Source organism: Symphalangus syndactylus, chromosome 2 (assembly GCF_028878055.3).
Source record: "Symphalangus syndactylus isolate Jambi chromosome 2, NHGRI_mSymSyn1-v2.1_pri, whole genome shotgun sequence".
Classification (NCBI taxonomy): Eukaryota; Metazoa; Chordata; class Mammalia; order Primates; family Hylobatidae; genus Symphalangus; species Symphalangus syndactylus.
In genome coordinates, this window is record NC_072424.2 from 42,651,982 (window position 1) to 42,679,373 (window position 27,392).

The 27,392-nt window shown below is 38.3% G+C and overlaps 1 protein-coding gene across 5 annotated transcripts in view; it reads right to left on the reverse strand.

Moving 5' to 3' along the window:
- Positions 1–27,392, reverse strand: part of LOC129468518 (protein CC2D2B homolog) — a 98,504-nt gene that overhangs the window by 7,182 nt on the left and 63,930 nt on the right. The window contains exons 14-22 of one of the 5 annotated variants that reach the window (XM_055254170.2): positions 24,636–24,738; positions 24,332–24,444; positions 21,442–21,619; positions 18,703–18,853; positions 16,760–16,907; positions 9,746–9,838; positions 8,798–8,936; positions 7,083–7,286; positions 2,317–2,409 (exon numbers count right to left, since the gene is read on the reverse strand). In XM_055254170.2, coding sequence (XP_055110145.2) covers positions 2,317–2,409; positions 7,083–7,286; positions 8,798–8,936; positions 9,746–9,838; positions 16,760–16,907; positions 18,703–18,853; positions 21,442–21,619; positions 24,332–24,444; positions 24,636–24,738 — 1,222 coding nt within the window. The other 4 variants (XR_010118109.1, XM_063628849.1, XM_063628866.1 and 1 more) reach the window with 4 other exon arrangements.

A 27,392-nucleotide genomic window follows, 5' to 3' on the forward strand; every position in this document is an offset into this window, starting at 1 on the left:
ATCTAGACCCTAGTTATCTTCTTGAAGCAGATAGGAAAATGGAGTGGTGAGAGACGAATGGGAAAAACATAACTAACTCCTAAAAATTAACCTGCCACACGGACAACAAATTGTTTCCCTTGAAGGTGAACAAGAGCCCGGTGGCCCCTTCACGGGCCACTCTCTCTCTTCTCCCACTTTGCCTTGGCATGATGCAAGCTGAGCTCCTGGCTGTTCCTCCCACAGGCCAGGTGTGCTTCTACACCGAGTTTTCTACGCTGGGTTCCATCAGCCTAGAATGTTCTTTCCCTAAACTTCCATGGCTAGCTTCCTTGTCTCCTTTAGGTCTTTTGCAGAAGTGTTACCTTCTTACTGGATTCTTTGACCACTTCTATTTAAAATTGTGTCCCTACTCACCCCAACCCCCACCCCAGAACTTCTGTTCTCTCTTCCTACTTTATTTTTCGTAACACCTTTCACTCTGTAACATACTAATAATGTGTTTCCCATTATCTGACTTATAGAATATATACTCAAGGAGCTCAGGGATTATAATACGTGCTCAATAAATATTTGTTGAATAAATTAATGAAATGGACAGATTGAAGAGATGTGGTACCCTCTTAGAGAAAACGTTTCAGTAAAAACTTTAGTAATATTTGAGACTACTGGGACCTCATTCTGTACTGCTGTAATCCTGGCCTCAGCCATCATTGACTCCAGTAACACACCAGGAAATGTAATGCACATAACTCACAGTTCCATGAGTTCCTCTCATGGGAGGATTTAAGTACCTATGGCCGTAATAGGCCTCCAGAAGCAAACTTTTCCAGTATCTTTGATTATAGTAATTATCCCATGAAACTACCAAACCTGTAGTTTCATTTTATTTTATTTTTCAAACCTGTAGTTTTAAACTGTCCTCAGATAGCAAAGAAGTCTTCACAAGGAGTTAAAATCTAAACACAAAATGTTCGGAAAGTGCCTTTCTGGGATTCTTGTATGATGTTTAAGCATCCTCAGATACTTGCTCTCTTACATCCTTCCTAACCCTCTGCTACCCTCCCTCCTGGGCTTCTCCTTACATAAAAAAGAAGAAACAGGATAAGAAGGGTATGTGTTCTCTTTTCTTATAAGCAAGAACACTTCTTTATTTCCCGAGACCACAAACTCACTATTAAAGCACATCCTAACTTAAAACATAGAGCAAGCTAGTAAAAGAAGTAAGAGAGGTGGGGATGAGTGGGAAAAACAGCTGCCAGTGATAAAGGGGGCTGTGTCATGCCTGGGAGAGCTACAGCGGTCCACATTCCATCTCAGTCATGGTGTATGAACTAGAAGAACACTTGCAGTTTGATCTCATTTGCCCCTCACATTGGATGTAAAGCAAAGCAAGCATTAATATTGTCCGTTTTTGTAAAAAATAAAGTGGGACTCAGTGATTTGGTTACTTGCCAGTGACACACAGGGTAGTAAGAACAGGTCTTCAGACACCTGCCTGGGGCTGTACTAGCTATACATGGTTGCCTCTCATCTGTCCCCATGAGGGATCTGGAATGTATCTCTTAGATCTTTCCGTAGCTTTCCTTGCTTCTTTTCAAATTACCCTGCAAGGCTGCGCTGGTGCTCTACAGCAAAGAAGACGTAGGTGGGTAAGAGTCTACTTTTGTAGGAGTTGTAGAAACCACCTCAACTCCCATCCTTTAATTCATTAATTTCTCAAACATTTATCAGCAAAGTGTAAGATACTATGCTAGGCACTAAGGATCTGTAGATGTCACCCCTGCACTAAGCTTCTAAGTCTAGTGGCGTGATGGGGGTCGATAGAAATCAGGCATGAAATCCAGTGAAGGATTCCACTCAAACCTGGTTAAGGCTCTGCTAGAGTGTTTTGTAAATGTTCACTATTTGGCTTTGTTTCAAAGCATATCTATTTTTCTAATACTGTCTGTGTGCCTCTGGTAGCTCCTTCATCCCTTCATCTCCTGAATTGCTATAGTCGACATCATGAGGCACCAGTAAATACAAGTTCTGGCAAAATGCTGGGGTATCTCTCAAGGTGAACTTTTAGAGTCAAAGAAGAGATGGGAAGTCTTTAAAATTTATGTTTAAACAGAAAAGGTTGGGATGTGCTTTAATAATGAGTTCACTGACAATGAAGTAACCTAACTCAAAAAGAGGTCTGAAAAGAACAGAAAACTCCTCAGTAATCTGAAAGAGGTGATGAGTGAGTGGATTCGTCCATCTGACTCTCTGGAGGGACTATAATACCATGGATCTAGCAGACCAGTTTTCACAAAAACAGATGCAAATATATTGATAATACTGTGTTGTTACCTTTTTCAGAAAATTGGCAGAATTAATCCTTTGTGCTGTAATAGAATTTACATCTGAAATGGATACCTCCTTCTCTTTCTGACTTTCATACTCCTAAATACAGAATTGTTAGTTTAACTTCTTGAATGTAACAAAGAGTTCACATACGACACGTTGCAATAAATATCACTAGTCACTTCAGTCCATGTGTAAGACACTGGAAACATTCTGAGACTGACAGAAGAAAACATTTCTTTTAGATTCTCCCACTGAGGATAGGCTAAAAACCGGTTTCCAACTATATTCTGTTTGGGTCTAGATTGAAGTCCATTCATCTTTTAAATTAGAGTAATGATTAAGAACAAGATTTGTGACTGAGAAAATGATTTTTTAAAAAAGTGAAGAGGATCAAGGAAAGATTCTTCATGTATGCATTTGCCCTGTATCACTAAAAACAAAATAAGTGGTTAAGAGCATGGGCATGGGAGGCAGACAGTCCTAGGTTCAAGTTGGCCCTGGCATTTACTAACTGTGTGGTTTGGAAAAGTTGATTAACTGCTCCAGACCCCAGTTTCCTCTTCAATAATAATAATAATACCTCTGTCACAAGATTGTTTGTGAGACTTAATTGAAACAATATCTGTAAAGTGCCTGGCATATACTAAGTAGTCGATGTGCGTTGACTATAATCAATAATTTTAATATCACATATATAGTCAGTATAAGATTGTCAGGATGCTTCATCTAAATAAGGTAAATTTGCTTTTGTTATTTATGCATTTTCAGTATTATATATCCCCAATGCACTTGGAAATGATTTTATATTATAGATATTATTAAAGACTATACAAAAATAATGAAGTAAATACTTTAGAATCTTCAGCCATGAAACAACGCATGCTCCATTATCTGAAGGTAAGTTACTTGTCCTTCTAATTATCCATAAGAAATCCTGAAATTAATTCTTTTGCAAGTAACAACTTTTATTTAAGAAAATATTATATTGCCATTTCATATCACTTTATTTACATTTTTTTTTGAGATGGAGTCTCTGTCACCCAGGCTGGAGTGCAGTGGCACGATCTCGGTTCACTGCAACCTCCGCCTCCTGGGTTCAAGTGATTCTCCTGTCTCAGCCTCCCAAGTAGCTGGGATTACAGGTGTGCGCCATCACACCTGGCTAATTTTTGTATTTTTAGTAGAGACGGGGTCTCACCATGTTGGTCAGGCTGGTCTTGAACCCCTGACCTTGTGATCTGCCCACCTCAGCCTCCCAAAGGGCTGGGATTACAGGCGTGAGCCACCATGCATGGCCACATATCACTTTATTTACTTTTAAAGCATGAAGTTTTAGGAGTTAACACAATACTCTGGATATTAATATTTTAATTTTATATATGTTGGGAATAACTTTTCTAATCTGTAGGTTTTTAATTTTAATGTTATAAAATGTATTAATCTGGCCAGGCACTGTGGCTCATGCCTGTAATCCTAACACTGTGGGAGGCCGAGGTGGGTGGATCACTTAAAGTTAGGAGTTCAAGACCAGTCTGGGCAACATGACAAAACCCTGTCTCTACTAAAAATACAAAAATTAGCCAGGCGTGGCAGCACACACCTATAGCTCCAACTACTAGGGAGGCTGAGGCATGAGAATCACTTGAACCCAGGAGGTGGAGGTTGCAGTGAGCTGAGATCGTGCCATTGCACTCCAGCCTGTGTGACAAAGTGAGACTCCATCTCAAAGAAAAACTAATTAATCTTCTTCTTTATAATTTATACTTTTTGTGTCTTATTTAAGAAATACCTTTGTATCCCAAAATTGAAATGCCCATTTGAAGTTTTGCTTTTCACAAGTAATCTTCACTACACATGGTATTTATTTCTTTTCTGATGTCTGAATCTAATTTTACTTCTTTACACATGTATGAATAACAATTCCAGAACCAGTTAAGGCATCCTTCATTCTTTTCCAACTGATTTGTTATCAGGGGAACCCACCCCTGATAATTCAATGTGGGTTCTTTTCTATTTCCCTAAGTGTTGGCCAGTCTGAGAAATAAAGGGAAAGTACAAAAGAGAGAAATTTTAAAGTTGGGTGTTCGGGGGAGACATCACATGTCAGCAGGTTCCATGATGCCCAGCTTTAAAGTTTCTCCCTTTTGTACTCTTTCCCTTTATTTCTTAGACCGGCCAACTCTTAGGGAAATAGAAAAGAGCCCACACTGAATTATCGGGGGAACCCACCCCCGATAATTCAACATTATTTCACATAGGTTCTTTTCTATTTCCCTAAGTGTCAGCCAGTCTGAGAAATAAAGGGAAAGAGTACAAAAGAGAGAAATTTTAAAGCTGGGTATCTGGAGGAGACATCACATGTCGGCAGGTTCCGTGATGCCCCCCAAGCCATAAAACCAGCAAGTTTTTATTAGTGATTTTCAAAAGGGGAGGGATTGTACAAAGAGGGTGTGGGTCACAGAGATCACATGCTTCACAAGGTAATAAAATATCACAAGGCAAATGGAGGCAGGGTGAGATCACAGGACCGGGGCAAAATTAAAATTGCTAATGAAGTTTTGGGCACGCATTGTCATTGATAACATCTTATCAGGAGACAGGGTTTGAGAGCAGACAACCGTTCTGACCAAAATTTATTAGGCAGGAATTTCCTTGTCCTAATAAGCCTGGGAGCACTAAGGGAGACCAGGACTTATTTCATCCTTTATTAACAACCGTAAAAGACAGATGTCCCTAGAGCAGCCATTTTAGAGGCCTACCCCTAGGCACACATTCTCTTTCTCAGGGCTGTTCCTTGCTGAGAAAAAGAATTCAGCGATATTTCTCCTATTTGCTTTTGAAAGAAGAGAAATATGGCTCTGTTCCGCCTGGCTCTCAGGCAGCCAGACCTAATGGTTATCTCCCTTGTTCCCTGAACATTGCTGTTATCCTGTTCTTTTTTCAAGGTGCCCAGATTTCATATTGTTTAAACAATTTGTGCAGTTAACACAATCATCACAGGGTCCTAGGGTGACATTCATCCTCAGCTTATAAAGATGATGGGATTAAGATATTAAAGTAAAGACAGGCATAGGAAATCACAAGAATATTGACTGGGGAAGTGATAAGTGTCTATGAAATCTTCACAATTTTATGTTCAGAGATTGCAGTAAAGATAGGTCTAAGAAATTATAAAAGTATTAATTTGGGGAACTAATAAATGTCCATGAAATCTTCACAATTTATGTTCTTCTGCCATGGCTTCAGCCAGTCCCTCTGTTCAGGGTCCCTGACTTCCTGCAACAATTTGTAATGACAATGCTGTCAAATATAAAATTTCCACATATGCATAAGTCTATTCTATTTCTTTGGTTGGGAATTGCATTTCTATATTTACAGTTTAATATGGGTAGAATTGGCAGTTTACAATGTTGACTCTTCCTATCAATGAACATTTACTCAGATTCTTTTGTATATCATTCAAAAATATTTCAAAATGTTATCTGTTGAGTTTTTGCATAACTTTTGTCAAATATATTCCTATGTATCTTACAGTCTTTATTGCTCTTACAAGTGATATATGTGTTAAATTACATTTTTAGTGGGTTTTTACTGGTATATTAGATGCTATTTATTTTTGTTTAAAATTTTTTCAAATTTTCAAACATATAGAAAAGTAGAAATATATATATACACACACATGTGTATGTGGGTGTGTGTGTAATTTTTTTTTTTTAAGACAGGGTCTCACTCTGTTGCCCAGACTGGAGTGCAGTGGCAGGAGCTCAGCTTACTGTAGCCTTGACCTCAAGTGATCCTTTCACCTCAGCCTCCAAGTAGCTGGCACTACAGGTGTGCTCCACCATGCTCAGCTAATTTTGTTTATTTTTTTGTAGAGATGAGGTCTCACTATTTTGCCCAGGTTGGTCTCAAACTCCTGGACTCAAACTATCCTTCTGCCTCGGCTCCCCAGAGTGCCGAGATTACAGGCATGAGTCACTGCACCTGGCTGAAAAAAGAAATATTAAAATCCATATCTCTACCCCACTGATTAAATAATTAATATTTTATCATATTTATTTTATCTGTTTTTATTTATTTTTGGCTAACATATTCTCAATTACAGTCATGATGACACTTTAAGCATCTCTAGATAAATACTTCAGCATGAATCTCCAAAGACTAAGGACGTGCTTCTACACAACCACAATGCTGTAAGCACCACCAGCAATTCTCCAATATTATCTAATATTTGATCCATATCCAAATCTCACCAAGTAGCAAACTTAAAGCAACTAATATGAAAAGCTAGCCTTATTTGATAGTGTGCTAGAGCTGGCTGGCACCAGCTGGTGAGAACCTATTGTGCATTCCAGCTTTTGTTTTCTTTTAGAAATATTTTAAAGATTCTAATGTTGAGATGGGCCTTATAATTAATGTTTAAGTTTATTGTGGTAGTGTCTCTCCCCCTTACTCCCAAAGCCGCTTTTAAATTGGTTATACATTTTATGATAACAAAAATATAATAGTTACATAAATTTAGAATATGCCTAAAGGATTTTGGCTGCTGAATACTGAATAGACTGTTTGGACAACACTAAATTGTAAAGTCAAGCTGAAGAATTTCTGGAAGTTGGGAGATACGTACATTTTTAATGCCTAAAGAGAAGGGAGGAAATCTGTCTACAGATTATTAGCTTAAAAAAAAAGAAATAAATTAAGATAGGGTTAAAGCAGCAAAATGATAACTTTATCATATAATAAGCCATATTCAAATAGAAACCAAATACCTGGAAGACTAAATCTGGAATCTCTCTATCATGGAGGGGCATTTGCTGTAGAAGGAAATTATCTAATTGACCTGCATTTCTAAGTTGCAATAGCTGGAAACGTTTACTCTTTGCCATTTCCTCTTCAGAAACAAAGTTAAATTCATCTTGCAACTGTTCAAGACGAAAATACTTCGGAATATCCTGCCCCTTAAGTCTCATGTACTGCAAAACATAAAAACACAAAGTCTTTACTTAAAATATTAATTTTTTTTAATTCAGGAATTACTTCAAAAGACGTTTTCCCCCTCAACTGTGAGATCTGAGTGGCAATATAAGTAGGAAATGGAGCAACTGAATTTGTAGTCTAGAACATACAAAAAACAAAACAAAACAAAACAAAATAGAATCCAGCCTTTGTGGCTTTCCAACCTTTTCCCAGTCATGACTTACAAAGAAAACGAAAATATTTGTACTGAACACTGAATTTTGCATTGTACACTGATAGGGCAGATGAGACTGTTCCTAACTGGTCGTCCTGAGTTGAGAGAGGATCAATACTTCTGTATACCTATAATCAATTCTGCACCGCAGCTGAGAAGCTCTAATCCAGGCAGTTTACTTGCAGCAATCTAATCTATGGGTTGTTTTATTCAACAAATGCAAATGTGAGTGCATAGTACATGCAAGGAATAGTGCTAGCTGCCATCAGAGAGACACAGATTTATTAGCTGTAGTTCCACAAGGAAAAATAAAATATATGAATGAATATCTACAGTAGGCTGGGCGCAGTGGCTCACACCTGTAATCCCGGCACTTTGGGAGGCCATGGCATGTGGATCACCTGAGTTCAGGAGTTCAAGACCAGCTTGGCCAACATGGTAAAACCCCCCTCTCTACTAAAAATACAAAAATTAGCTGGGCTCAGTGGCACGTGCCTGTAATCCCAGCTACACGGGAGGCTGAGGCAAGAGAATCGCTTGAACCTGGGAGGCGGAGGTTGTGGTGAGCCAAGATCGCACCACTGTACTCCAGCCTGGCAACAGAACGAGATTCCATCTAAAAAAACCACAACAATAACAACAAAAAACAAAAAAACCTATAGTAAAGGCAGAATGAAATTAGAGTCATAAGAGTTGATTTTTTTAAAAAGAAGAACAAAGGTTAACAGGAAAGCAAGGAAAGAAGATGCGGTGCCTAACTGAGGTTACCAGGGAAGCATTTATTAGACTTGCAGGGTGAATAAGATAACCGCTATGGATACCCTTCTAGGCAGAGCAGTGGCATGAATAAAGGTATGAAGAAAGCATGTGTGAGGTACATAGAGCAGTTCAGTTGGCTATAAAGAAGAGTAGAGGTGACCATATAATGGAGTCTGAGAGAAGGAGTGTGTTTATAAATCATCTCGATATCTTCAGTATCTAATACTATGGCTGGCACATGGTAACTGCACAATAGATGTTAGCATAAAAGACTGTTGGATGTGCTGTGGCTGCTAAGTAGTGGCAGAGGACCATCCATCAGGCCTAAAGGAGGAATTATTTCAGTTGCTGAGTTTCTAATTGCCTTTACAGTATTGTACACTAGTTGTAAATGGTCTCTGTCCTCAGATTTACTTTTACATAACCCCTAGAGCCTAGAAAAATATACAGCAAACTATGGGGGAAACTATACTTTCCTAAGTAGAGCTTAGGAAATAGAATATGTTTACAGTATTGATATTTGCTTTAACTTACCATAACAAATTCCATTAAATCAGAATATTCTGGATTATTTGGATCGATTCTGACTTCATTTGCCCATTCAAAAAGCTTCTGTTCATTAATGAGCCATGGAATTCCAGGAACACTTCTTGCATCTACATTCCTTAACATACTAACATAGAGAAAATATTTTGTGAACTTGCATACAATATACAATGTATAATACAATACAATGTATTGTATTATATACAATACACTGTTATATAGGGTAAAAACATACCCATTCTGGGTATTTGAAGATAAAATTTATCCATCCTCTGTATTTATGGATAGAATAGAAAGTTGAGATGTGATATCTCTCCTAGTTTTCACTCTAACTTGTGTCATAGCTTTTTGATAAATGTTTATGAGACAATAACCTTATTAAGAATAGTCTGTAAATATTCATCTTTGCCGTCTATATTGTATGTAACAGCTAAAATATTATAGATGCTTAAATGAATGGTACTTATGGGATGTATTATGTAAACCCTAAGCATAGTAACTTATTAAATGTTTTCTTTTCACAGGATGCACAATATTGAAATTTAATCAAAATACTCACTTAAGCAAAATTAAGAAAGCACAGAAAATAAAAACCACATTTAGGCTACATATTTACAGTGGAAACATAATAGAAAGTAATGCAATTAACTGGGTAAGTATGTGCCAGAGGACCATCCTTGGTCATATGAGATAATCTTTTTTTTTTTTTTTTTTTTTAGACGGAGTCTCACTCTGTAGCCAGTCGCCAGGCTGGAGTGCAGTGGTGCGATCCTGGCTCACTGCAACCTCTGCCTCCCAGGTTCAAAGCAATTCTCCTGCCTCAGCCTCCCGAGTAGCTGGGACTACAGGCATGTGCTACCACCCCTGGCTAACTTGTGTATTTTTAGTAGAGAGGGGGTTTCACCATGTTGGCCAGGATGGTCTCAATCTCCTGACCTTGTGATCCTCCAGCCTCGGCCTCCCAAAGTGCTGAGATTACAGGCATGAGCCACTGTGCCCCGCCATGAGATAATCTTAAAAGCTGGAAAGCTGTAAAAGATAGGCTAGACTCATAATATATTCTTAGCGACCTTAACTATAGACTAAGTGCAAAAGGAATTCAACCCTAATGAGTAAGGATTTCTTTAGAGCCATCAATTGTCCCAGCTATTTAATCTGTCTCTTCATAGAGAATTTGTCTTATGATGTGTAACTAGAGGAATTTGGACTATGATCCAAATTTCTACAATCCTTTCTATAAAGTAGTCCAGAAAAGTTCCTGTCTATAAATTGGGATTCCATAAATGCAGTTCTGACACGGATTCAACAATGTCTTAGCCCAAACATGAGCACACATTTTATACTGTCTTCTTCCCATTTGTTCATATTTCTTTGATGATTCTTCTGAGGCTATTGCTGCAAAAGCCAATGTGTGGTATGGTAAGATGTAAGGAAAATTACGAATAGGTGGAGTTTGCATATTCTTTTCTTTTGTTTCCCATGTCTGCCCTCATTTTGAACTGTTTTGATATCTATGTCGTAAGAGATCGCTAGGACCTGACACCCTTGACACCATCATGTAATAAATTTTCCTTCTTGAAACAGTCTTAGCCCAGATCACCTAGAAGACAGCCTCAGGTAAAGCTTAAATCTTAACGAATAGATCAGAGAGAAACTTTTCCCATTATATCCTTTAACAACAACAACAACAACAACAACAACAACAAACAACAAAGAAAGTTGTAATTGAATTTCAACATAGTCTCATGGTTTCTGCCTCAGAGAAAGTAATAAAAATCTCAGAGCCTTGCTACAATGATTCCCCCAGCTGCTCCTATACACGTTTAGCTGTGGGCTATGGCTCACAGCAGTGCTGTTCCTTGGGTCAAAACCAGTCAAATGATTGAAGATTTTTCCCTCCCTCCCTCCCCTCCTTTCTTCCTTCCTTCCTCCTCCCTCCCTCTTCTTTTCGATTGAAGATTTCTACTTTGGTGATGGAGAGCTGGAAGCAGTACTTTATAAAAGGCATGGGAAACTCTTTGATTGTTGTCTATCTAATGCAGCCTTGACATTTACATCTTGTTTCCGACAAAAGAATCAAAGTATAGCATGGCTCCAAGAAAGAGGCGAGCTTTAATTCTAGCAGGCCCCAAGACCTTGGCTTATACACCCAAATGCAAGGCCACAGCCACCATGTTTGTAAATTGAGGTAAAATATACATAACATTTACCACTTTATTTTAAAATACACAATTCAGTGGCATTAAGTACACTCACGATGTTGTGCAACCATCACCACCATCCATTTCCAGATTGTAATGATGGCTGTACAAGTCTGTGAATATATTAAAATCATTGCATTGCATGTTTTAATTGGCTGAATTTTATGGTTTGTGAATTATATCTCAATAAAGATGTTAAAAAACAGTTAAAAATATAACTGTGCTGAGAGCTAAGATAAACATTCCTGTGAACCAGAAATGGAAAAGAAAGGCAGAGTGGTGAGTGGGGATAGCACTGTGGGCTTGCTGGGCTTCAGGCCTAGGAGCAGTCCATGGTGGTTGTGGGCTGAGTTCCTGAGACATGAAACTAGCACCAGTCTTATCATTTTAAGCCAAAGATTTGGGGGGAACTTTACTTAAATAAAGAGACCTTTAAAAAATACTGATCACTGCATGGGGCCGTGGCTTTTAGAAAGCTATGAGTCTAGAGAGGGAAAAGGACACAGACACTGCCTCATAATGAGGAACTGAACCAGGCTCAGAGCTCACCAGATGCCTAGATCTGTGACGACTCCAATAGCAACCCAGTATAACAACCCAATCTCCCAACCTACCCAGTAAGTAGGCTTACGGTCTGCTTCTGCATTTAGGAGGGCAGATCAAGTCAAATTCAGAACCATTAGGTAAGGAGGGGTAGATATAGAAGGAGAGAGAGGGAAAAAAAAAAAAAGCCACCAAAAACCCAGAAACCTATAAATCAAAATCACCCAAAAGTTTTCCAACTCAAAATGGCCCTGCTAACCAAAACTTCTGAGCAAATAAGCCATGCTCAGAAAAATAATCAACAGTATCAACTATCAGAACATAAATTAATTCTAGTTGAAATTCATTTTATGAAAGCCTGCCAGACACATTTTAATGAAGTATGCTTAAGATGTAAAAACAAATGAAAACTAATAATTCACTTTTAAACGCAAGAAATAATGGAACAAAATGCCAAAATGAAATAAGAAAATGAAGATATGAAAGAAAATCAAACAGAAAACTTGGCAGCAGAAAATAAAAGTAAAAATTATGACATGAAAATCAAATAAACCTTATACTGTACAAAGTTGAATAACGAATTAAGGAACTAAAAAACAGTACCCAGAAATTCACCCAGGATGCAGATGAAATAAAAATATAAAAATATGAAATAATAGGTAAGAGATGTGGCTAATAGGATGAGGCTTGGCTGGGCTCAGTGGCTTAGGCCTGTAATCCTAGCACTTTGTGAGGCCAAGGTGAGAGGATCGCTTGAGCCCAAGAGTTTATCAGCCTGGGCAACATAGCAAGACCTCCTCATCTCTTAAAAAGAAAACAAAGAAAGCAAGAAAAAAATTAGCTGGATGTGGTGGCACCTGCCTACAGTCTCAGCTACTCGGGAGGCTGAGGCAGGAGAGTTGTTGAGCCCCGGAGTTTGAGGCTGCTATGATTACAACACTACATTCCAGCCTGAGTGACAGAGCGAGATCCTGTCTCAAAAATAAACAAATGAATAACAGACCGAGAGGCTCCAATACAAATTCAATAAGAAATCCTGAAGGAGAGAAGAGTGGGAATGGTGAAGAAGTAATATTTGAAGAAATATTGGCTGAGAAGTTTCTGTAATTGATGAAAGATGTGAGTCTTTAAACACAAAATTTATTCTGCCAAGCAGGAAAAAGAATATGATAAATCCATACGTATACAGTATAGTAAAATTTCAGTACTTTAAGGATAAAGCAAAATTTTTTTCATGGCTCAAATGGCAGTCTGTTCCTTTTTTATTAAGGTAAAAGATACATAATATAAAATTTACCACCATTTTAAAGTGTATGATTCAGTAGTATTAAGTATACTCATAGTACTGTAAAACCATCATCATTACCTATTTCCAGAATGTTTTCTTCATCCCAAACTGAAACTCTGTACACATTAAACAATAACTCCTCATTTCTCCCTTCCCCATCCCTGGTAACCTTTATTCCACTTTCTGTCTCTGAATTAAAGTGAAATATTTCAACATTATCAGAGAGAAAAGATAGCCTATAAAAGCCCAACATTTAGACCAATAGCAGACTTATAAATAGCAATGATAAATCCCAGAAGATAATGCAGTACTGTAACAGCTTCAAAGTGCTAAAGGGAAATAAATAACATCCTCAAATTTTCTACTCACCTAAACTATTAAGAATGAGGACAAAATAAAGACACTTTTAGATCTAGAAAGGCTAAAGAATTTTGCTATCCATAGAAACTAACTGAAAGAATCACTAAAGGAGCATGCTTTCAGCATGAAAAGTAAATCAAGAATGAAGGATGGAAAATAAGAAATAAGGTAAACATAAAAGTCAATGAACTATGTTAAAAATTTCATTAACTAGTGAGTGTAAGAAAAACTGTTTCATGTTTAAAAATGAAAACTCTAGACAATGATCATTTAGGTTAGAGAGGTGTGGTGGTTTTTTTTGTTTGTTTTTGGTTTTCTGATTTGTTTGTTTATTGAGACAGAGTCTCACTCTGTCGCCAGGCTAGTGGCATGATCTTGGCTTGCTGCAACCACTGCTTCCCAGGTTCAAATGATTCTCCTGCCTCAGCCTCCTGGGTAGCTGGGACTACAGGCACATGCCACCATGCCCAGCTAATTTTTGTATTTTTAGAAGAGACAGGGTTCCACCATGCTGGCCAGGCTGGTCTCAAACTCCTGACTTCAGGTGATCTGCCCACCTTGGCCTCCCAAAGTGCTGGGATTACAGGCGTGAGCCACCGCACCCAGCTGGAGAGGTGTGTTTAATGTGGTATTAAAGCACTAAAGCTTGGCTGGGTGCCGTGGCTCGTGCCTGTAATCCCAGCACTTTGGGAGGTGGAGCCAGGCGGATCACCTGAGGTCAGCAGTTTGACACCAGCCTGACCAACATGGAGAGACCCTGTCTCTACTAAAAATACAAAAAATTAGCCGAGCTTGGTGGCGCGTGCCTGTAATCCCAGCTACTCAGGAGGCTGAGGCAGGAGAATTGCTTGAACCAGGGAGGCAGAGGTTGCAGTGAGCCGAGATCACACCATTGCACTCCAGCCTGGGCAACAAAAGCGAAACTCCATCTTAAAAAAAAAAAAAAGCATTAAAGCTTTCTGAGACTCTCTTTTGGTTCACTGCTTTATCTCCCGTTCAGTCGGTGTTTGATGAATGAGTAAGTGAATGAGTGAGTAACAAAACTGCCTTTCAGCTCTCCTTTGGCTTCATTCTCTGACTTCCACAAGTCAGTCCTGCCCTCTGGAGCACCCATCCCAATTCTTAGAACCTACTGCTCAGAGCCAGTCCTTGAGCTGCCGCAACAGAACTGTGGGAAAGTTCTGTAACTTCCTCTAATTGTAAAGTTTGACTTAGAGAGGGCCCTGGACTTTGAAAACCTCTTTTGCAATTTACTTCCTGCTGAAACCTGTCATCTGTCCCACTCTTGCATATAACTGTTTTCAATCTTTTGTAAGCTTGAGTTTACAAGTAATAGGAATTGTAAGACAACGGAGACAAGCCAATGAATATGGCTTGAAGGTCACTTGCTGGTAACCTTCAGTGACAAGTGGGTAGGGTTAGGAAGGGAATGGATGAACAGAAAGTGGAGGGAATGTATGCAGACCAGTAGGCCACACATAGGAGAACTCTGGCAGGAAAAATCTAGCCAAAATGGGCTTCAGGATTTAATCAGGTGCTTGAGTTTTTGCTTGTTTGTGTTAAACAAAGAAGGCTTTTGGGTACAAAAGACCAACAGCCTAGGGAGATGGACAAGTTGAAGATAATGGAAGAAAAAGATATAAATGCATCCGTAGAATTGTAAAAGAGAGTCCCAAATTACCTGCATAAAAGTTAGCCTCAGAGTGAGGAGGACAAACATCTCACTCCAAGAAAAATGCAAACAATATTATCATGAGGCAAAGATTAGGAATAGCTGCTGTGGAGACTATGCTAGAGAAATATTAAGAAATATAACAAAATAATAGTTCCAGGTATTGAAAACTTTTCCACTGGCTCCAAAATGAATTACCTTTAATAACTGTAAGATTTGCTCTTAAAATGACCTTCTCCAGGTCTCTAAGAAGATGACCTCATTTACTTAGCAAAACAAGGACATCCATCAAAGTTCCATTTCTGTTTTCATAGTGATGACTGTCCCATTCCCTGAGTTGAGGAAGAGAGAGTTTCTCTTCTCCAGAACCATAGTTATTCACTTGGGTTCTGGTTTGATACCTTCCTGACTCTGAACGACCTCATACTCTTTCCAATATATTGGGTCTTTTTCCCCACTGATTTCAATCTTTTGTAAGCTCATCACTTTTAATTACTTCTTTTAAGAAGATAAATATGGCCCCAATTTTTAAGAAATCTGTACCTTGATTCTTTTGTCTTCTGTTATTTTTAGCGTATTTTTTATTGTCAAACTCCTTGGTAAGTAAACTACTCCCACTACCTCAGTTTCCTCCATACCAATGATCTCCTTGTGCTACTGCCATTTAGTTTTTTTCTCTTTCAGTTTCTTACATACCAAAGAAAAGTATTTATGAACTCTTACTATGACTCTGGCCATATGCTACTGGTTTTTATATATAATGTTCTCCTTGTTCTTTTTTAAACAGTCTCTAATTTCAGTTTTGATTTTCCATTTAATCCAGTTATGTATGTAACAATTTTCAAAACTATAATATTTTTAAAAGATAATTTTTTAGAGAAGTTTTAGACTTGCAGCAAAATTGAACAAAAGGCACAGAGAGTTCCCATGTACCCCATCCCCCTAAACATGCACAGCCTCCCCAGTTGTCAACATCCCTCGCTGGAGTGGTACCTTTTTTTACAATCCATGAACATACATTGACCATTGACACATCATTGTCACTCAAAGTCCATAGTTTACATTAGGGTTCACCCTTGGTCTTGTAAATTCTGTGGGTTTTGACAACTGTATAATGACATGTATCCACCATTATAATGTTATGCAAAATAGTTTCACTACTCTAAAAATCCCGTGTGCTCCAACTATTCATTCTTAACTCCCCCGGGAACCTCTGGCAACCACTGATCTTTCTACTGTCTCCATAGTTTTGCGCTTTCTAGAATGCCATAAATTGTATGAAGCTTTTCATTTCCATTTATTTTTAAAAATATGTGTTAAGATGGGGAGGGGAGAGGATATCTTTTTGTTATCATTGTTCCTTATTTTAAATGATGAAATAAACTTTTTCCTTTATATTTACCATTTCCCTCAAACATAGCACATTATGGAAGCCAGCATTATCATAATTTTCATAGAATTTACTGTACTTATTTCTAGTAATCCCGCAAATAATTAATCTGAAAATTAGCCCCAACTCTTCTGGGAACTCCCAGAATGCTGATAATGCATAAATGATTCTTTGCTAATCCAGAATGACTGGGGGATATACAGACCCCAGAAATAAAGTCCCTGGGAGTCTTGACCTTTGCCTACAAGTGAGGGACTCTGGGAATACCTCTCTCATCATCTGTGTGGCTATAATTCCAAGCATTGAAGGGACACATTCTCTTACATACAAATACACATACTGCCTTAGTAGAGTGATTTAAATAAAAGATAAATCAACATTCAAATAAACTAAACTCTTCCTATTGCTGCTCAAGTTTTCTCTTTTACACATAATATGTTTTGTGTGCTGCTTTGCTGAGACCTGGCATTATTTTTCAAAGATAAAAGTTTATTACCTGCAGTAAGAAGATCTTAATGACTGTGACATAGGTATCAGAGGAAGACCATTTTCATCTAAGCTCCACGACAGAGAATAGCTAAGTTTTCCTGATGTCAAAAGACAGAGTTCTTCAGTTCCATTTCCCTCAAGAAGAAAAGGCACATCTGTTTATAAAAGGCATTAAAAACATATGAATTGTTTTAAGTGCAGTTGAAGCACATTGTGGGTTTTTTCCTGAGTTTTACTTGTGGAACTCTAGGAACACAAAGGAAGATCTGTGCTAACCCCACTCTTTTTTTTTTTTTTTTTTTTTTTTTTTTTTTTGTTTTTTTTTTTGGAGACAGAGTTTCGCTCTTGTTGCCCAGGCTGGAGTACAGTGGGTGATCTCGGCTCCCTGCAACCTCCACCTCCTGGGTTCAAATGATTCTTCTGCCTCAGGCTCCCAAGTAGCTGGGATTACAGGTGTCAACCACCACGCCTGGCTAATTTTTTGTATTTTTTAGTAGAGATGGGGTTTTACCATGTTGGCCAGGCTGGTCTCGAACTCCTGACCTCAGGTGATCCACCTGCCTCGGCCTCCCAAAGTGCTAGGATTACAGGCGTGAGCCACCACGCCCGGCCCTAACCCCACTCTTAGCTTAGTGCTCTCCCTCATCTCCTCTCTAAGATCCTTCAAGGACTACAAAAGAGAAGGTAAAGATTGAGATGAATATGTAGAGATGAATATCACGATTTTCTTCCTTCTTTGCCTGGAGGCTTCTTAACCATTCTCTGTGGGAGTGGCTTCCAGCAAGAAAGGACCATTGGCAGCAGAAAAAGAGGCCAGCAAGCTGTTCTTTTTCTCCAAAGAGTTTAACAATACTTCTTAAAACTTTTGCTGAGTGCCCAGTGTTCCCTAAATTTTTTGAGTCCTGAGTCTTTTCTCCTGGGTCTCTATAAGCTTATTTTTCTGCTTCATCTGGACTCGAAGCAAACTCCATTCTTCCCTCTTTCTCTGCCTTTTTTTTCCCCCTCTCTCCTCCCTGCTCACTTGTTCATACTTCCCTACTTTTCACCAAATAGGCTCAAGTAGTTTCAAAACCCCTAGGAAGGTGAAAGAAAGGAATAATGGGGAGAAGCAGAGGAATGACAGTGCTCTCAGAGATGTACTAACTTACATTTAACTGTATAAGAGGAGTAAAATCAATTGAAAAACAACTAACAGAAACAACCCTTCTTTCTTCTCTCCTTTTCTCTGTCCCTCCCTCTTTCCTTCCCTCCCTCATTTTCTTCTTCCCTTCCCTATACAGTTCAAAGACAAACCCATATGTCTGCGATCACCTGTAGGTTCACTAAAGGAGAGGTCGAGGCAGAGCAGCCAGCCCATTCAAAAGCAGAGCTCACTTTCCAGACAGCAATCTGTCCTTGCCTTGGATGGCCTACAAAAAGCATGGGTGCTAACTGCTCATTTGAAATTTCCCAAAAATCTGACCCAAGATAAAGCTTTAAACAATCTAGTTTAACATCTGAATGAATAATTTAATTCATTTTTAACAGAATACTGTAAACACAGGGCCAGGCGCAGTGGCTCACACCTGTAATCCCAGCACTTTGGGAGGCTGAGTGGGGTGGATCACCTGAGATCAAGAGTTTGAGATCAGCCTGGTTAAAATGGTGAAACCCCGTCTCTACTAAAAATACAAAAATTAGATGGGCGTGGTGGCGGGGGTCTGTAATCCCAGCTACTGGAGGCACGAGAATTGCCTGAATCCGGGAGGTGGAGGTTGCAGTGAGCTGAGATCGAGCCACTGCACTCCATCCTGGGTGAGACTCTGTCTCAAAAAAAAAAAAAAAAAAAAAAAAAAAAAAAAGAATATTGTAAATACAGGATTTTGTACTTATGTGAGTGAGCCAGGGTCACTTAGGAATATGGTACTCAGGAAGAAAATAGGGGGAATGTGATATTTTTAATAAACTCACTGCTTCCTACTTCTCCATCAGCAGGCATGACCAGCTTATCAGAGCTAAACTCTACATATTGCAGAACGGTTTTGCCTTTCAGCTCTGTGTAGTTAGGTAAAGGTAAATATAGTTTTGCCAGTAAGCTTGTCCTTTTACTTTTTTCATAAACCTAAATATAAAAGAAATGGCTGATAGCTCACTAAAAACACAACATAGAAAAAGGAAAAAATAAGCACCCTTAACAACATGTTTTGATTAATTTTTTTAAAATACCAGAATATAAAATAAGTATTGCTCTATAGCATTTCATCCACATGATTATGAGAAAAGCAGCCAGTCATGTCCTTGAAAGTGTAATGCCTTTTACTGGCTTCTTAGAAAATGAATTGAATACAAGGGATTATGAATACAGTTCTGAGAATAAATAGATGAGGTACATATAACATAATGTCATAGTAACTTAATTTTGAGTAGCACTTTAAAAATTCTTTATCTCATGTAAATCTGATAAAAATTATAGGAAATAAATATTATTCTCATTTATAAGTGAGGAAATGGAAACTCTATATGAAAATATGTTTGTTTTTATTATAAGTGGTTGAGACTCAGGTTGAATTGCTTAGGAAAAAGGTAGTGATTGGTCATGAAATTCAAGGATGAGTTAAACAAGCTATGGGAGCAGGGAGGGAGGAAAAGCTCCAGAAGAAAGGAAAAGGGGGTGCTGAGTAGACAGTCCCATAGAGGTTCACTGAGCATGAAACCCAGGTCTTCTAATTCTATATGGTATGTTTTTTACTACAATTCCATGTAAGTTTACTGCCATAACTATAAGCTAAACTTTTTTCTTTTCTTCTTCTTTTCTTTTCTTTCTTTTTTTTTTTTTTTTGAGATGGAGTCTTGCTCTGTTGCCCAGGCTGGATTGTAGTGGCGCGACCTCTGCTCCCGGGTTCAAGCGATTCTCCTGCCTCAGCCTCCCGAGTAGCTGGGATTACAGGTGCCCACCATCACACCTGGCTAATTTTTGTATTTTTTTTTTTTTTTTTTTTTTTTGAGACGGAGTCTCGCTCTGTCGCCCAGGCTGGAGTGCAGTGGCGCGATCTCGGCTCACTGCAAGCTCCGCCTCCTGGGTTCACGCCATTCTCCTGCCTCAGCCTCTCCGAGTAGCTGGGACTACAGGCGAAAATGGGCGTTTTTAAACGGAGCAGCTAACATGTACAAAAGCTTAGAGGTAAGAAATTACAAGCACGTGTGGGAAAAGACAAACAGCTCAGTTTGGCTGAAGTGATGAATGAATAAAGAGGAGTAGTAAGAAATGAACTAAAGGTGGGGCGTGTTGGTTCACGACTGCAATCCCAGCACTTTGGGAGGCTGAGGCAGGCAGATGACTTGAGGTCAGGAGTTCGAGACCAGCCTGGCCAACATGGTGAAACCCTGTCTCTACTAAAGATACAAAAATTAGCTGGGCATGGTGGTGGGCATCTGTATTCCAGCTGCGTGGGAGGCTGAGGAAGGAGAATTGCTTGAACCCAGGAGGTGGAGGTTGTGGTGGCTGGGATTGCGCCACTGCACTCCAGCCTGGGCAACAGGGCGAGACTTCGTCTCAGAAAAAAAAAAGAGAATTAAAAATGTAGGTTAAAGTCTGTTAGGCTAGGGCATATCGATTTATTTTGCAATTTTTGCATTTGCTAATGGTGAATTTATCTCTAACTAGATTCCTCTCCCTCCCTGCCTCTTAGTTTGTTAGGCTCATATGCTAAGTGATAGGATGATAAAGGACTCAAAATATACATTTACCTATTTGGGGAGGCAGATTTTAAACTTCAAGTGATTGGATTATTATATCACAATTTACTTTAGGGACAACAGTACGAAAGTATAGTTCTTGTTTTTTTTTTTTTGGTATTAGGAATTCAGTGTGGAAAGTCAGCATATTTTTAACGTAGGAATTTCAACAGAGGCACATTTTAAGACAGTGGAAAGCTGAATACATGAATAATGAATAGAACATCTATCAGGGAGAGAGCAAAATGATTCTCGACATTGTAAAAATAATTTTGATTTATATTTGTAACTACAATTCTCTCCCTACTCCTCAAGCGCCTCCCTTCCTACACACAAATCTTTATTCCCTCCTAACTTTTTTTTCAAGTCCAGCTTTAAGTTTAACCCCGTTATTGGCCACCAGGACTTCTTGTCTAGACTCCTTTGTTGTCTCTCATTTTTCTGCATCATCCTATTTTCTTCTTCCATTAGTGTGGGGGTTCTTACAGTGGGATCTTTGCACAGAGACTGGGGGTCTTTTGTGTGTGTGTTCTTTCATCTGATCCTTAGAGGGATCTAAAAATCCAAAAATGGAGGAAGAACAAATACAGCAAGAGACTGAAGCCACCAAGTCAGGGGTGTGGAAGTTCGTGTTATAGAAATCATTCAACACTTAAAATAGCTATGCTACTCATTATACTGTAAACAGCACTTTTCCACCTCATTGCAAATGAATAGTAGTGCTGCACATCCAGGGGTGCAGAAATTTTAGCAGGAGACGAGTATTTGGAACACTACAAATCAAATAACTTTGCACTTACAGCATAAAAGACTAGTGGTGAATTATACATTTATAAATATCTTATCATCTACACATAAAGATCAGTCCATCTCAACATCAAAGAAATTACTTATCACATATAACTGTAGCTAACAAAAAATTTTACATTATGTATGGCATAAAATAAGATACAAAAGTAAATGACAATGGCATACCTCCAAACAAATCACTTCAGGCCAATATATTAACTGAATATTGAAAATTTGCTGAAACATGACTTTAAAATCAAACTGTAGGGGAGATACTGAAGTACAAGAAACCTGTTTACTGTTGTAAAATATTTTAATAAAGTATTTGAGCTTCTGAATTTTGGCTCTTCTTTTTTGTTCATGCCTAAAAATTAAACAAACCTTTAAATCACCCTTAAAAAGTACAATAGACATAACATATTGTTCTTTCAAAACGTATATTAGCATGTTAAACAGAAGATAATTTCAGAGGACAAATGTTATCTTTACATCAAATAACACTTGTCTACATGTGGATAAAAATTTCTTCTTTCCAGTCAAATGTTTTTAATGAAAGAGATGTACTCAAAATATGTATTCAAAAACAGAAGAACTAAAATCAAGGTGCTATAAATCATTCAGCTATTATTTTACTAAATTACAATTTAAAGAGATTACAGCACATATCTACCAGATGTCTTACGAGAGGAAAAAACTGAGGGGCTTGGGAATGGGGAGGGGAGGTTGAATCAAGAATTTAAAAATATTTCCTAACTTTAAAAAGACATACACATAGACTATATACACAAACACACAACCCTCCACACACCATGTTGTCAATAATTTTAAAGATGTGGCTCTAAGGCAACAGGCTTGCTGTGTCCTCTTAAAGGTCTTTGTAAATTACCTTAAGCTTTAGGCTGTGTACTCCTTTTCTCTAGGACAGTGGGGAAGCCACTCTATCTCTGAGCCAAAGATCAAAGGAGCAAGCCAGGTTACTTCCCTGGGGGAAACACTTGTTGAGGCATAAGTTGATCCCTTGACTGATATAAAACTCCTAGAGTCTTTCATTCATTGTTTAATTCACTCAACCAATGTTTATTGAATATCTTCCTAGCTGCAAGAGAACTGACCTAATGATGTTTAAGACTTGACCCTCTTTTTCAGAAGGGAGAAGGCTGGGTGGAAGACAAACCCTAAGTTGAAACATAAAATCCCCTTCTGCTCCCCAATCTAATCACCCTATGAGCCCAGTATGTCCCTGCCCTATTACCTGTCCAACTCTGTAACCTTCTCAAAGAGTTAGGAGACAAAAGATTACCTATTCTTATCTCCCTGTTGGCGTCTTTTGACCATATTCCCAATTACCTTTCAAGAAATATCTAAGTAAAAGTTACCCTTTCTGTTGCCCTCTAAAAGTAGTTTTAACAATGAGTTCATGAATTGATTATAAAAATTTGTTGATTCAGGGTTATAATTATCTTCAGGAAATCTTGCCTTTCTCTTCACCAGTAAACTCTTTTTAATTCTTCTCTAATCTCTGTATTCTTTTCACTTCTATCCTCTATATCGACATATTATTCTTTTCTGGAGAATGAGTTTTTATTCAATTGGGTGTGTGAAATAGATGACAGCAATGCTATTGGATGGCAATGGCTTTGCAAAGATATAAAACACCATATATCCTTTTGCCTTGACTTCCACTAAATTTTAGTCTAGTTTTTCCAGCACAAATATCTTCTTCCTCCTCTTTCTTCTCTCTCCCTCCAACTTCCATTTTATGGCTCCTGTATTCTTCCCCTTGTTTAGATAGTCTTTTTTTATGGGTGTCCTACATAATAAAATATCTCAGGCCCTTTTTGGAAGACGGTACAGAACAAATAAAGGATTTCTCCACTGCTGCACTTCTCTGGTCAGTAAGTAGGTGGTGATAATTGTGACTTTGTATCTGCTGCTCTTTTGGTTGTTAATGTAATCATCCATTCATTCATTTCATAAATATAAACATTTATTGATTACCCAGTATGTTCCAACACTGCTAAATGATGCACATTCCCAATACTCAAAGATGGACTGGTACCAAGTGTGCCATGGGATAGAGATGTTGAAAAATTAGACCTAGTACTCTAAGTTGCCATATCCTCTTTAAGGGAGATGGGATCCATAGGCCTAGTAGATGGAGAAATAGGGTTACCTATGATGTCTGTTTTTGCATAATGTTCTAGGCATAGAGAGAAAACATTATAGCTCAAGGAAGAAATCACAACTGTGAAGTAAAGGAGTTTGTAATGTCAAAGAAGAAAATTGTTTAGGGGGCCCTCATGATGTGAAATAGTTTTTATGAGAGCCAGAGTTCCTTTAACAAGCAAAGGCAATGGTATATTACTTTTTACAGTGCCTTTATATCTTACCTATTTATACCTGAACAAAAATTACTACCATAGCAAAAAAAAAAAAAAAAAAAGAAACCCGCAAATTATCAATACATGAAGCCTAGCAGTGAAGATATCACAGTTTCTATAGAACACCAAACTGGTTTATGTCCCATCTCAGGCATGTATTAGATGTGTGAACCTGGGCAATTTAACTTCTATAAGCTACATTCCTTCTTTTTTTTTTTTGAGACGGAGTCTCGCTCTTTCACCCAGGCGGGAGTGCAGTGGCGCGATCTCGGCTCACTGCAGGCTCCACCCCCCGGGGTTCACGCCGTTCTCCTGCCTCAGCCTCCCGCGTAGCTGGGACTACAGGCGCCCGCTACCTCGCCCGGCTAATTTTTTGTATTTTTAGTAGAGACGGGGTTTCACCGTATTAGCCAGGATGGTCTCGATCTCCTGACCTCGTGATCCGCCCGCCTCGGCCTCCCAAAGTGCTGGGATTACAGGCGTGAGCCACCGCGCCCAGCCTACATTCCTTCTTTAAGATGAGGATAATATGGAACTCTATAGAGCTATGGTGACAATTAAATGTGAAAATGTGTTTTTAAAAACTTAGAGTGCCTGGCATATGGTACTTACCCAAGAAATCCCACTTTATTATTAAAAAAAATCCAATTAATAGACAATATATAATAAAGAAATAATTATCTAAACATGCTTACAATGGACACTTGGATAAGCTTGTTAATTCTGCAGTGAAAGAAAGTTGTGGCCTCAAGGTAATTGGCTTTATTCTTTCAATTTCTGTTTCGTCTGAAGCTAGATATGAGAGGCTCTAGAAATCAAAAAATAAATATATAATTTACCATGTACATCCCTGTGTAGGACACTTATTCTTAAAATTCATTTATTTCTTGTATTTGTCATTTTGTTGGATAACTTTTAGAAATACCAAGATTTCGCATTCTATCAAAAAATAAAATATTATAACTAGTTGAGTTTAATGTTATTTTGCAATATAAATACCTCCTGTTTTTTCCCATTCTTAAGTTCTTTTCCTTCATTTTTCTTCTCAGTTTCAGACATTTCTGAGATTTGCTCTTGTTCATCACATTTATTCATTTTAATCCTAATTAATAATAAACAGAATTATTGAAATCAGAAATAATGGAGGTATTTGAGAGTTGTTCGAGTTTTTGCCAACACACACAAACACACACACACACACACATGCATACACACAAAACCAATCTCTTACAAGTAATTTTATATTCTAAGGAAATTACCAATTTGACAAATATTTTAAAAACTTTATAAGCTTGTTCTCGGCTTTCAGATATTTCTCTCTACTCAGTAAATTTACATTAGTGTTTACAGCCCTTTCTAAGGGCATCAAGAAACATTTCCTCTGGTGAGAATAAGTAACAGGGGAATGGGGAGATAAAAATTCAAGGACACATACCCTGTTTCCTCTCATTTTTCTTTCTCTCATATTTTTTAAGCTGTGAGAACCTGAGCAGGTATAAGGGCAGGTGATCATGGTGATATTAAGTGGCAAATCATAGTTGGTGTTTATGCATAAACAGTAAACAGTTCATGGCATTAGCACTATTGCCACTGCTGCTGCTACTACTACTGCTATTACTACTACTACTAGCTAATCCTTACATAGTACTTACTAAGTATGTGCCAGGCAATAGTGTAAGTACTTTACACGTATTGACTGATTTAATTATCACAACCCTATGTAGTAAGTACTATTATTCCTCTTTTATTAGTAGTTCAATAAAATCTCAGTTATCTGAACAGTGTCAGAAAATTATTGATCTAGGAGTCAAGTTTTTCTGATAGTGTAAAAATTTCTTGTTTTCAGTATAAGGTTTTGTTTTCCATTTTAATCATTTAAGAAGGAAATCCTTCGGTAAAATATTATACGCTCTGTTGGGAATATCAAATGGTGCAGCTGTTTTGGAAAACAGTCTGGCAGTTCCTCAAAAATGTTAACTACAGAGTTATCATATGACCCAGCAATTCCACTCATATACCCAAAAGAAAGAAAAGCTTATGTCCACACATGTGAGGAGTGACCGCTAATGGGAAGATGGTTTCTTTGCGGGGTGACTAAAACATCCTAAGATTAAATTGCGGTGATTGTTGCACAATTCTGGGAATTTATTAAAAACCATTGAACTGGAGACTTTGAATGCGTGAACCATATGGTATGTGAATTATATCTCAATAGAGCTGTTTAACAGCTATTACATGCTTTTTGCCTTCTGAAATAGAATATAGGGGACTAAGTGCAGATATTATCTATATGGTAGTATCCTGGGCTGAAAACCCAGCCCCATTAATGGCACTATAGAATCTGGGCAAATTACTTAAGAACTCTATGCCTCACTTTTCTCATCTGAAAATTAGGTTGTTGTGAGGATTAAATGCACTAATTTAAGTAAAGTGCTCAGCCCAGGACTTGGAGTAAAACAAACACTTAATAAATGTTATTATTATTTTCTTCGGATTCAGGGCAATCAATATGACATCACTTAACTTGCTGTTCTTTAATACAATGGCTTTTAACCTTTGTTACATATTAAAATCACCAGGGAAGCATTTTAAAACTCATGATGTCCAGACCATACCCCATACTAATTAAATTAGAACAGTCGTTTTTAGAACTTCCCAAGTGATTTCAACCTATAATAATTTAGGGAATAAGTGTTACGAGTAACTTAGACAATAGGTGTTATACCCAGATTTTCTTCTGAGGGAAACTATTGAAGCAGGGTCTATAGCTTCCTCCTTTCTATTCTGAGCCAAATGACTCTGGGAAATGATGAAGGTCCTGATGCTATTTTATCAAATGTTGTTGCATTTCCTGCTTGCACAGCTTGCACTTTCTTTCTCATTTTAAGTTTCTTTGGCAGTTATCTGAATCTTCTCCAGGTAGGCAGTGCCAAACAGAGAACACAAGTGAAGGCAATATAAGAAATCTGGATTCTCTGTGTTATTTGCCAGTGCTGTGGTTTGGGTTCAGGGGCAGAAGACAATACAATCTATCATCTACAGCGACTGACCCACCCAGTCTCTCTAAGCTGAATGCAGTGTTGCTAACATTTAACAAGGAGAGTTTGCCACCTGAATGAGAAGACAGGGCTATATCCTCAACTTCCTGTTACCTCATTTCTGCCACTGTAACTTTATAAAACTTGCTCTAGCTGAGACTATCAATAACCTCCATGTCAGGAAATCCAGTGAACATTTTTAGTAGTGAACTTAACTGATAATAACTGCAAACCACTTCCTCCTACTTAAAATACTCCCGTTTCCTTGCCTCTGGGGCAAAATACTCTAACGGGTGCTTCTCTGTCCCTCCTCTGGTTTCTCCTCCTCTACCAAGCCATTCAAAGCAATTTCTCAAGACTCAGTGCTTGGGGTCTCTCCTCATCTTATTCTTTGCCTTCTCCCTAGGCAGTTTCACGCACACCCATAGCTTCAATTATGCTTATTTACTGTGCCACAGACCATGCACCTAGCTGCCCACTCAATTGCCTTATTTAGAGATATCTCAAAGGCATATCAACTTCAACATGCCCCAAACCAAATACATGATGAAATGATAACCTGAGCTCAGTGTCTAGGTACCAGGCCTTCATCATGAGTACTATCTTTCCAGGAAGCCTAGCTACAAGTTTATTCAGTTAGGGCTCACAAGGACCAGGTGTGTTGTGAGGTCAATAGTGGTAAAGTTGGCCAGGAAACAGTTCCGAGGAACATCTTCAA